The 12,533-nt window shown below is 39.9% G+C and overlaps 1 protein-coding gene across 2 annotated transcripts in view; it reads right to left on the bottom strand.

The window, feature by feature from the left end:
• Nucleotides 1-12,533, bottom strand: part of Phex (phosphate regulating endopeptidase X-linked) — a 190,344-nt gene that overhangs the window by 84,934 nt on the left and 92,877 nt on the right. For both annotated transcript variants that reach the window (XM_027927395.2, XM_027927396.2), the window contains exon 12: nucleotides 11,960-12,061. In XM_027927395.2, coding sequence (XP_027783196.1) covers nucleotides 11,960-12,061 — 102 coding nt within the window. The remainder of the gene's footprint in view (nucleotides 1-11,959; nucleotides 12,062-12,533) is intronic.

Genomic DNA, 12,533 nt, shown 5'->3' with positions numbered 1-12,533 from the left:
TACCAAATGTACAAAATCACAACAGTTCCACACACCAAGGCACATTATAATGAAAATTCCTAACTTACAGAATAAGGAGAGAATATTAAAAGCCACAATAGAAAGGAATCAGATTGCATATAGGGGCAAACCAATTAGGTTATGTGCAGATTTTTCAACCCAGACACTGAAAACTAGAAGATCCTAGAACAACATATATCAATCTTTGAAAGAAAATGGATGCCAACCAAGAAACTTGTATCCAGAAAAAAATTAAGCTTTAAATTTGATGATGAAATAAAAAACTTCCATGATAAACAAAAGTTAAAAGAATTTACAACTAGAAAACCTGCACTACAGAACATCTTTGGCAAAATATGCTATCAAGAGGAAATGAAAAACAAAAATGAAAATCAGCAGAGGAATGTATTACACTAAAGGAAAAATTAATCAAAGGAGAAACCAAGTCAAGTTAAATAACAAAAATTAGAAAAATGGCTGGGAATACAAATCATGTCTCAATAATAACCCTGAATGTTAATGACTAAACTCACCAATCAAAAGACATAGCCTAGCTAATTGGATCAAAAAAAAAAAAAGACCCAACAATATGTTGCCTCCAAAAGACTCATCTCATAGGAAAAGACATACACAGACTGGAGGTGAAAGGTTGGGAAAAATCATACCACTCACATGGACTGTAGAAGCAAGCAGGAATGTCCATACTCATATCAAATAAAGTAGACTTCAAGCCAAAGTTAATCAAAAGGGATAAAGAAGGACACTACATACTGCTCAAGGGAACCATACACCAACAAGACATAACAATCATTAATATATCTGCCCCAAACAATGGTGCAACTATGTTCATCAAACAAACTCTTCTCAAGTTCAAAAGTCAAATAGACCACAACACAATAATCATGGGTGACTTTAACACACCTCTCTCACCACTGGACAGATCATCCAAACAAAAGTTGAATAAAGAAACTATAGAAATCAAGAACACAATTAATAACTTAGACTTAATAGACATATATAGAATATATCAACCAACATCAAGTGCATACACTTTCTTCTCAGTAGCACATGGATCATTCTCAAAAATAGACCATATATTATGCCACAGAGCAACTCTTAGCAAATACAAAGGAGTAGAGATACTACCATGCATTTTATCCAATCATAATGGAATGAAATTGGAAATCAATGATAAAATAAGGAAGAAAAAATCCTACATCACATGGAGAATGAACAATATGCTACTGAATGAACAATGGGTTACAGAAGACATCAAGGAGGAGATTAAAGAATTCTTAGAGGTAAATGAGAACACAGACACAACATATCAAAATCTCTGGGACACTATGAAAGCACTACTAAGAGGAAAATTCGTTGCATGGAGTTCATTCTTTAAAAGAAGAAAAAGCCAACAAATAAATGACCTCACACTACATCTCAAAGCCCTAGTAAAAGAAGAACAAACCAGCAGCAAAAGCAGTAGAAGGCAAGAAATAATTAAAAATCAGAGCTGAAATCAATGAAACTGACACAAAATAAACATTGAAAAAATTGACAAAACTAAAAGTTGGTTCTTTGAAAAAATAAGATTGACAGACCTTTAGCCATGCTAATGAAGAGAAGAAGAGAGAGAACCCAAATTACTAGCATACATGATGAAAAAGGTAATATCAAAACAGACACTACAGAAATACAGAAGATAATTAGAAATTATTTTGAAACCTTATACTCTAATAAAATAGAAGATATTGAAGGCATTGATAAATTCCTAAAGTCATATGACCTGCCCAGATTGAGTCAGGAAGATATATACAACTTAAACAGACCAATATCAAGTGAGGAAATAGAAGAAGCCATCAAAAGATTACCAACCAAGAAAGCCAAGGACTGGACAGATACACAGCTGAGTTTTACAAGACGTCTCAAGAAGAACTAATACCAGTACTCTTCAATCTATTTCAGGAAATAGAAAAAGAGGAAGTACTTCCAAATTCATTCTCCAAGGCCAATATCACCCTGATTCCAAAACCAGACAAAGACACCTCAAAGAAAGAAAACTTCAGACCAATATTTCTAATGAATATAGATGCAAGAATCCTCAATAAAATTCTGGCAAATCGAATACAAAAACATATCAAAAAGATGGTGCACCATGATCAAGTGGGATTCATCCCAGGGCTGCAAGGTTGGTTCAACATATGGAAATGAATAAATGTAATTCATCACATCAATAGACTTAAAGATAAGAACCACATGATCATCTCGATAGACACAGGAAAAGCATTTGACAAAATACAGCACCCCTTTGTATTCAAAACACTAGAAAAACTAGGGATAACAGGAACTTATCTCAACATCGTAAAGGCTATCTATGCTAAGCCTCAGGCCAACATCATTCTAAAAACTGAAGGCATTCCCTCTAAAATCTGGAAAAAGTCATGGATGCCCTCTCTCACCACTTCTATTCAACATAGTTCGTGAAACACTGGCCAGAGCAATTAGACAGATGAAAGAAATTAAAGCAATAACTATATAAAAAGAAGAACTTAAACTAGCACTATTTGCTGACGATATGATTCTATACCTAGAAGTCCCAAAAAACTCCACCAGAAAACTTCTAGAACTAGTAAATGAATTCAGCAAGGTGGCAGGATATAAAATCAACACCCATAAATCAAAGGCATTTCTGTATATCAGTGGCAAATCCTCTGAAAAGGAAATGAAGAAAACTACCCCATTCACAATATCCTCAAAAAAATAAAATACTTGGGAATCAACTTAACAAAAGAGGTAAAAGATCTATACAATAAAACTACAGATCCCTAAAGAGAGAAATCGAAGAAGACCTTAGAAGATGGAAAGATCTACCTCGCTCATGGATAGGCAGAGTTAATATTATTAAAATGACCATACTACCAAAAGCCCTATACAGGTTTAACGCAATTCCAATCAAAATACCAATGGCATTCCTCATAGAAATAGAAAAAGCAATCTTGGGGCTGGAGATGTGGCTCAAGTGGTAGTGCGCTCACCTGGCATGCGTGAGGCACTGGGATCGATCCTCAGCACCACATAAAAATAAAATAAAGATATTTTAAAAGAAAAAGAAAAAAGAAAAATCAATCATGAAATTCATCTGGAAAAATAAGAGACCCAGAATAGCTAAAGCATTTCTAAGCAGGAAGAGTGAAACAGGTGGTATCACTATACCAGATCTTAAACTATACTACAGAGCAATAGTAACAAAAACAGCATGGTACTGGAACCAAAACAGGCTGGTGGACCAATGGTACAGAATAGAGGACACAGAGACGAACCCACAGAATTACAACTACCTTATATTAGACAAAGGTGCCAAAAGCATGCACTGCAAAAAGGACAGCATCTTCAACAAATGGTGCTGGGAACACTGGAAATCTATATGCAAGAAAATGAAATGTTTTGGAAAAAAACATGCAAATTTGTTCTTTCTTCAGATTTCCACTTTGTTAATTCATTGAAAGTTTGGGAAATTGAGGAATGTCTTAAATAATGTAATCAAATTATATCAAAGCACTGCTAAATATCTCAGGTTTTCCTTGTAGGCACTTCTAAGTATTTTGTCCAAAGTAGAACAATGGACTGAAAATCTACTGGTTAATGCACTGATTGGTATTTAACAAAAGACCTTTAATAGAGCAGTTTCTTCAAGAACATTTTTTTTAAAGAGAGAGAGAGAGAGAGAGAGAGAGAGAGAATTTTTTAATATTTTTTTTTTATTTTTTTTTAGTTTTTGGCAGACACAACATCTTTGTTTGTATGTGGTGCTGAGGATCAAACCTAGTGCCCCGCGCATGCCAGGTGAGCACGCTACGGCTTGAGCCACATCCCCAGCCCCTCAAGAACATTTTTGTTCAACAGAACAACTTGGAAGAGAATCTTCAAAAGTATGAGCAAATGGGCTGATTCTAGTTCCATTTTGTGAGCATGCTTATTAATAACTCAGAAAAACAATAAAACCAGAAAGTGAATTTATCAAATTATGAATTATATAGAAGTGAGAATGGTAGTTAATACACTGAATGACAGACCTGAGTTACTAAAGATCATCTGGGATACCATTCTAAAGAATTAATTCTAAATTTGGGAGAAGAGCATTGTGAAAAACATGTTTATCATAGCAATAGCTATAATAGATATCCAACCAGACCCAACTATGGGGAGATGTTTAAGTGATCTTCTGTATGACTAGTAAAAGAATATGTAATAATGGTGAATATTCTTTCACAAAGAATATGTAATATTACGCAAAATGCTTACAATATAAATGTTAGGAGACTAAGAAAGGAATCAAATTTACATACACAGCATTGTTCAAGAATGCTTTTTATGTATAGGAGAAATTACAGTAATACATCAAAATATAAGCAGTGGTTATGTTTGGGTGATGGAACTATTGATGAGTTTCTCTTTCTATTTCTGTATTTTACTTTGAAGATTTTCTTTAACGAACATAGATTTTCATAGCAAAAATAATAAACATGAAGAAGATGCAGAAATATTTTTCAAAAGCCAGAGCCATAAACAAAAACAACTAAATGCATCGTAATGAGAAAAAATGTGAAATTCTAGGATGAGGTTTTTTAAAAATGCTAACTTTAGGACTGCAGCAACAAGGCTTAACAACAGCTCCTGTGAGATTAAAAAAAAAAAAAAAAGACCTAGAAATTAACTGACTGTAAATTTGTTATGAGCCAACAGTGACATGCATGGCTGAGGGGGAAAGATAGCCATAATATCAGCTTCGGATTCCTTAATATAATTTGTATGCAAAACATAGGCAGCAATAATATTCCCATTGTGCTGGGTGAGTTGGACTCTATCTAGAATATTGTGTTCAGCCTTGAACTTGAGCTTTAAAAAAAAAAAAAAAAAAAAAAGATGTTGAAAACTGGAGAGAAGCCAGCAGGATAAGGCATCATAACTGCAGCAGAGAGATTGGTTCTCACTTTGGCTGCATTAGAATCATCTGGAGAGTTGATTAAAATGCACATTCCTGAGTCCTCTTCCCGAGTTTTTGATTCTATAGGTATGGGATGGAGCCAAGAATCTGCATTTCTAACTAGCGTATTGGTGATACCAAGAAGCTGGTATCACCTGCTCTGGAAAACAAAACACAGACTGTGAAACCAGATTGCCAGGAATGGAATCCCAGTCTTCCCCCCACTAGCTGAATGACCTTGGGCAAGGTTGATTGCCCTTTCTGTGCGTTGGTTTCTTCATCTGTAAAAAGAAATAACTTCCGCCATATGGATTTTATGTCATTGCAGTAGTTTGGCAGATGGAGCAACAGTGCAAAATGTTGGCATGGTTGAGCTCTGAGTGCCCCAATCTTCGCCCAGGGCACTCACCTGTGAGATGGTGAAAAAAGGACTTCTGCAAGGAGTGAGAAGAAGTGACCACTTATTAACACAGACTTGATGTCAGGAAAATTTCCCCTATAATCACCTGGAGTTCTCAGAGTGTGGGTCCCACACCAATAGCATCAGCATCAACTAAAGACTTGTCAGAAATGCAAATTCCCAAGGCCACCTTAGACCTACTAGATCAGAAACTGTGGGGCTAGAACTGGCAATTTGCATTCTAAGGGGTCTCTCCTGATGGTGCTGACCCATAGTCAAGTGTGAGAATGAATAACCTAAAGCATCACCCAAAACAATTGATATGAGGCACTAGAACATGGAAATTTGATTAAACTCACTCCAAAACCATATCAGGAGGATGCAGCTCAGTGGTAAAGCACCTGCCTAGCATATGTGAAGCCATGGGTTCCATCCCCAGCATGGAAAATAAATACTAGATAGAATATGCCTCTGATAAATATATATATGTCAAACTCTTACTTATACCATATATTTGCTTTTGTGCTTAAAACATATATAACACAAAGATGATACTGAATTTGTTCAAACCCAGAAAATCTAAAATCCACAGAGAAAAGCTATCACCTCCTATGATTTTCTCAGTAGGGGATGCTTCTTATTTTATAAGGGGAGGAGGGGGCAGGAGTGGGAGGTGGAATATCTGAGAGTCTAAAGGGACTCAGGGACCATGGACTTAGGTTACCCACCCACCTCCCTAACCAACAGGAAAGTCCAATGACCCAAACTAATGAACCAAACCACACTCACTTCCTTTCTCCCACCCACCAATGCAACCAAAGCCTCTCCACTCCCACAGGACAGAAGTTTGATAGAAGCTGCTGGCAGTGTTGAGAGTATTCCTCATGCTCTAGGAATTCATCTAAGTGCTTTAGAATACTGACTCCTTTAATCCAAATAACAAACTTCTATGGTAGGTACTGATCTCCCCATTTTACAGATGTGAAAACTGAGGACAATAGAGATGAAGTAATTTCCAAACAGGTCACAGAGCTAAGAAGAGATAGAAAGTTGGTTTGAAACCTAGGCAGTGTTTTTGCAGTCTGTGTTATTAATCTGTATACTGCAATTTCTGTTAAGGCCAACGAAGGAAAGGAGATACAAGTAGGAAGTCTATCTTGGCTTGTTTGTGTGTGAGAGACAGGGAGCCAGAGAAATGGGGTGATAGGGCTGGTACAAGCTCAGTATGGAAGGCACATAGGAGCCAGGAGAGGAGGGACCCAGGGCAAGCAAGAGGCTTACATGCTGTTTTGCCCCTCCAGGTCCCTGGTAAACACTGGAGCTGGTACAGGAAGCAAGGTCTCTTCTCTCTCTCTCTCTCTCTCTCTCTCTCTCTCTCTGTTCTCTCTCTCTCTCTCTCTCTCTCTCTCTCTCTCTCTCTCTCTCTCACACACACACACACACACACCGACACACACTTTTGTGTGTGGTGCTGGGGATTGAACTCAGGGTCTCACACGTGCTAAGCTCTCTAGGGAAATTCACCTTAAAAATAATGAAATACCATTCCATATCTATACAGTATCGCTTTGTTTTGTTTTGTAATACTGGGTATTGAACCTGGGACTCTCTATGACTGAGCTATATCCCCAGCCCTTTTTATTTTTTGAGACAGGGTCTCACTATTGCCCAGGCCGGCTTTGAACTTACAATCCTCCCACTTCAGCCTCCCAAGTAGCTGAGATTGTAGGCATGCACCACCATACCTAGCTGGGGTAACTGCATTCTTGGGTAGTTATACAGGTGTAATAGGAATGAGAAGGAGACTTTGACCAAAGTCCTTCCTTTCCTTTTCTTCTACAAATCAATTTATAATGAGTATGTGTAGTGCAGCAGGAGTAAGGGAGTTAAGTGATGTAGCAAGGGACAAGGACTGCTGGTTGCAGAGTTACTGGAATTAGCAAGTAGGAAGAGCCCAGAGGAAGCCTTGCCCATAGGCTGCAAGGACATGGGCAGTGACAGGATCTGATTACATAACAGAGGGAGAGAGGAAGGAACTGGGTGGGCACTCTCTGAATAGCATGCCCCATGCACATGTTTGGGCTCCTTAGAAGCCTCCTCCCCTAAATTTTCAGAACTGCTTTGCATCTCCATGATATTAAACCATCTCCTATCTCCCCTGCATCCATGGCACTCCTGTACCACACTAGGAGTATAAAGGGCCCTGCAGACAGGAGTGACTGCAGATGACTATCCCCCATTCAGAATCCGCAGCTCCTGGCCCAGCACCTGGCACATCATCATTGTGCTGGAAATGTTTGCAGAATTGAGTTTGCTGGGATGCAGTGAAATGCATTGTCACCTTCAAGGCAAGGAAGTGTGGAACACACAATCCTGGGGCTGTGTCCTCAGTGGGGATCCCCTTAGAAGCAAACCCTGAGACAAGGATTCAAGCACATGCAGTTCATTTGGGAGGTGAAAGAAACACCAGAGGGGCACAGAGAAGTGAGAGTAGAATGGAAGGCAGTCAATAAAGGGCATCTTGCCAAGCAGCTCAAGCCCACTGGGGAAGCCCCAGGAGCCCTTGTGGAACACAGGAGAGGGACGAGGAAGCTGGGGCAGGTACACACACCATTGCCCATCAATTGTTGGTTGAGGGCTGTTGAAGAGGTTGTGGTGTGCCCCCCAGTCCTACACTGTACTCCAGGCCCTCCATGTGAGTGACACAGCAGGCTCAGTGGGAAGAGAAAGCTCTTAGGCAAAAGCAGGAGACTGCAGCTAGAAGATAGACAGGTGAGCAATGAAGTGGTAAGGACAAGGTCACTGGTTCCCAAACTTTATTACCCAAAGGGTTTAGCCCCACCCCTAGAGTGTGGGGGGAGGGCAGTATGTCGAAGGGATCTGCATCACAACAAGTTCCCTAGAGCTGCCTGTCAGGCTCTGCTGAGGACGCAGGCAGGGCACTAACTGGTGGTACCAGAATGCATGCCAGAGGGAAATGCAATGCCTAGGATTGGCAGAGCTTAGAGACAAAGGCAAAGAGGTGAGCTACACTCCTGTTTTGCCCTCTGCAAGAGAACACTTCCCTCTTCATTCAAAGTCTGTGTGTGGGAGTTGCATGCCTGTGGAGATGGGAACATACAGCTGACTTCTCTGCACCTGCTGTGGCTAAGGCAACTCCCTCACAGCACCCTCAGCATGCTACCTCCCAGTGACTTCCATCCTGGTATTTTTCTCTGGATGTAGCCTAACAAGCTTAGGTCCTGGTGACAAAAAGCACAAACAAGCATTTCAGAAGGGATTCAGCATTTGGCTACATAATTTAGTTCAGCTGGGGATGAACCTTGTTCAGAAAACTGCTCCTCCCGATCTGACCCTGAGCTGGCCAGGGTGGCTGAAGGTTACACTGAGTCCTTCTCCCTCCCAATTTAGGAATCATTATATATTGACCTTGAAAGCCTCTTCCTTTGCTCTGGCAAGGGTAAATCCTCCAGAAGATACCCCCCAAATCATTCTTTTATCATCTTACACTCATTCACTGACTTTGATTACCAGAAAAATTGCAGGCCTCCCATCCTATGCTACTTATTTACAATAAGAGTACATGCTTGCAGGAAATGCAGAATCCTGAACAAAAACTGGTGCTTATTTCACAATACCAAATTTGCACTTGAAAGCTACACCATGTGTTTCAACACACAAAAGCATCCATGACCTCTTAAGAGATGAGCAGGAAAAGGCAGAGAGACAGAGATAACAAATTTCCCCTTCACAGAAACAGAGACACCCTCATTTATCTTTTACAATGAGCACCCCCAGTAAACAGTGCAGCAAAGCCACATGGACACACTTCCATTTTGAGATGGGGTCACTGCCACAAAAGCCACGGGGTTAGGCCTCAGACCACTGTGAATATCTGGACCACCCAGTTCAGGAAGTTGGTCACTATAGAATGCTGAGGTCGACACCTCTTAGGAGGAGCTTTAATTAGCTGCAGTCCAGAGCTTCATGGCAAGGGGGTAAAAAAAGCTTTGGCCCCTCGCAAATAGGAACATTTTTTCAGCTTTCCCAATGGGTTGCCAAGTGACTCAGCATTGGCCCAGTGTGGGCACTATTATTGATGAGAAATCTTCCGCCTGGGTGATATACTGCATAAAACACATGCCCAAAGAACAGTGCCAAGTCATGCCAGGAAGAAAAGGCGAATTATTCACCTCCACTTCAAATGCAGGCAAATCCTTTCTTAATGCAGGGGCTACTCCATATCAGAGAGACAAAGCCCTGAGATAGTCAGAGATTTCCATCTAAGATTCAAGGAATTATTAGGCAGAGTCCCTCCTTTCTTGTTGACTATTAAAAGGCAATCAAATTGAGGACAGCAGAGAAAAAGGGCAAGAAAAAAATTTTCTTTTTCAAAAACAGGCCCAAAGTAGAAAGCTGCATAAAAGCTGTCAGCTCATTGTGTTCTTTATGAGTAGTATGAGCTCCACCCAGAGGTCATTTCTAGAACTGCAAGTTCATTTAATTTGGAGAAGGAAAACCTCCATCTTTTGGGGTCCAGGGCGGGACGAGCCTCAGAGAATTGCTGGAAATTCTTGGAAACATCCTTCATTCTTGCTTTTCATTAAAGGCACTACTCTGAAATCTGAAAGATAAAATATACCTGGGGAACCTAGCGAGATCCAGGAGGACAATTGCCTTTGATATTTGTACCTGTCGAGGAACTAGCAGAGTTCCTGGCAGATTGAACTCAGCTCAAAGAAAGCAGAGTGTTCAAAGACTACTTTTAGAAGAAAAACTGACAGCTCTCATGAAATAAAATCGAAGACTGGAGAGCAACTCAGAGGGCAAGCAAGAACACGTCTAATATTAGAAATACTGGGAAGAGTTCTCCTTTAAGAAGGAGGTATGATCTGCTTGCCTAGAAAGCCCAAATGTAAGGCACCCACTCCCTTATGGAACTAGGAAGATTGCCCGGAGGCAATCTTGATGCATATTTCTCAAAGAACTGACTGAAGTTTCCAGAACATTCCCAAGTATCTGTCCATTCATAAAACACACACACCCTCACAATCCACCCCACCCTTGTGGCCTTGTACTAATTCATACATACACTACCCCAGTCCCTAAGGAGTTAGGCTAAAGAGCCCCAAATATGCTGAGGCCTCAACTGCCCAATTCTGTTCCAGATATCCCAGATATCTACCTTCTGGAGCACTTTCCATAACATTCTGTGCACACCTGTCCTTTCATGACTTAAAAGACAGCTTTGACAGACCTTGGAGGGGAAAACAAAATCAAATTTACCATTTGTCTTCCTCCAGCACTCCCCCCCCACCACCACCCAAATTCTTTCTTCACTAGAAACACTGAATAGCCTTTTCACATAAAACATCTATGGCAAGGTCATATTAAAGCTCTAGAAAATATCCTTGCTAAACTTCTGCACACTCCCATTTCAACAAGTCTAAGCATTACCAGAATGTTGCCTTCTTTGTTTCTTGATCATAATGCAAAAATATTTCTGCTTGGGGTTGGGGATATAGCTCAATGGTACAGTGCTTACCTAGCATGCACAAAGCCCTTTGGGTCTCCAGAACCAAAACAAAAAATAATTTAGTGCCCATGATGACTCAGTATGATTCCCTAATGATAACAATCACACTGGCCTAAATCACAAATGTTCAGACTCTACCCTAGATCCATGAACCAGGCTGGGAAGGGGATCCAGAAAGCTATAAAATTTCTAGACATCCCAGGTGATAGCTATTATCAGAAAGGTTTCAAAACATCTCTTGAATGAAAAAAAAAATGCTCCAGATTTTATAGTCTCCCAGCTGCAGAGTGGCATCCATGAACAGTGTACCAGGCATGCTATACCCACTAGAGCTCCAGTTCCATCAGAATACCTAGAATTAAGATAGGCTCCATTTTTTTAATTTTTAAACAACAATACTCTTCATTCTTTCCTCATTTATTCCCTTATCTTGTTTATGGTATCAGAAAAATTTACAAGGCCCACCAAGTTTCTACTGCTAACTTTTATACTCCTACACAATGGTCTACTACTGGTCCACAATTGATAAGCATGGTCTTTGGATCATTTGTGTTAAATGATGGGCTAAGAAGTAGATCTATTTGGTTACTGGAAAGGATTTGCCTCAGGACATTTGCACACATCATGCACAGAGAAGAAGGACACATGGCCAATACAGGTTTTCTTCTTCTTTGCATCTTGAGGGCTCTTCTGCCAGCTGCTCCCGATGGCTCCCAACTGCTCTGCATTCTGCCATATCCAATGGAGGTTTATGGCAAAATTCACTAGGCAGCAGGCCATGAGGCTCTTATAGACAGCAATTAGAAGGGAAAGATGAATTATTGGGTATTTGAAATGCAGTTAGAGAAAGAAACAGTCAGATGTTATTTTCTCTTAACCCCCAGTGATGAAATCTATTTATTCATCCAAAAGCACACACCTAAATCTGGGGTCATTCAGAACCAACAGCTCAGTCAATATAAAAATCAACTACACAGTCAATGTCATCATGAAAATCCATTAAACCAGAAATCATATTTTGTTCATCAAAAGGAATTCTTACCTTTTCTTTGGCTTTCTTTTTCGTCCCTGCATCCATCCAGTCATTTTCTTTCTCCAGCATATCAATGAAGGCCCAGCGAACACCCTCAATCAATTCCTCCATCTACAAGAAAATACCCAAAGAAGAAGTGTCAAAGACAAAAACTTCAGACAAGGTTTTCTGAACTAAAATTAGCTTGTGTAGAAATAGTTCAATGTTCAATATGATGAGGAAGAGGTTTTTCCAGTTTGACCCCATATTCTGGCAGCATTTATTCTAAAACCAGTAGATTATAGCCTTTTCTTTCCATGAGAATAACTGGATAGCCCAGCTGTGAAAGGATAATGTGTTTTTATTATTTCTAATAGGTTATGACTAGGTGGTGATCTGCTTAAGCCAATTTCAATAATTTAATAGGGATCTGAGAGAGACTAATAAAGGCACAGACTGTGTATTTCAGATAGGTATTGCAGAAGAAAGTGAACGAACAGTTGGAAGTGGTACTGTTAACCAAGAAACAGGCAAGAAGAGCCATTACTCCAAAGAGTGCTTTGCCAACATGAATCAGACTTATGCCAAGACCCCAAATTTAGTG

The sequence above is a fragment of the Marmota flaviventris genome, chromosome X, assembly GCF_047511675.1.
Source record: "Marmota flaviventris isolate mMarFla1 chromosome X, mMarFla1.hap1, whole genome shotgun sequence".
Classification (NCBI taxonomy): domain Eukaryota; kingdom Metazoa; phylum Chordata; class Mammalia; order Rodentia; family Sciuridae; genus Marmota; species Marmota flaviventris.
The sequence above is the reverse complement of the archived record's forward strand: the minus strand, read 5'-3'. Positions and strand labels throughout refer to the sequence as shown.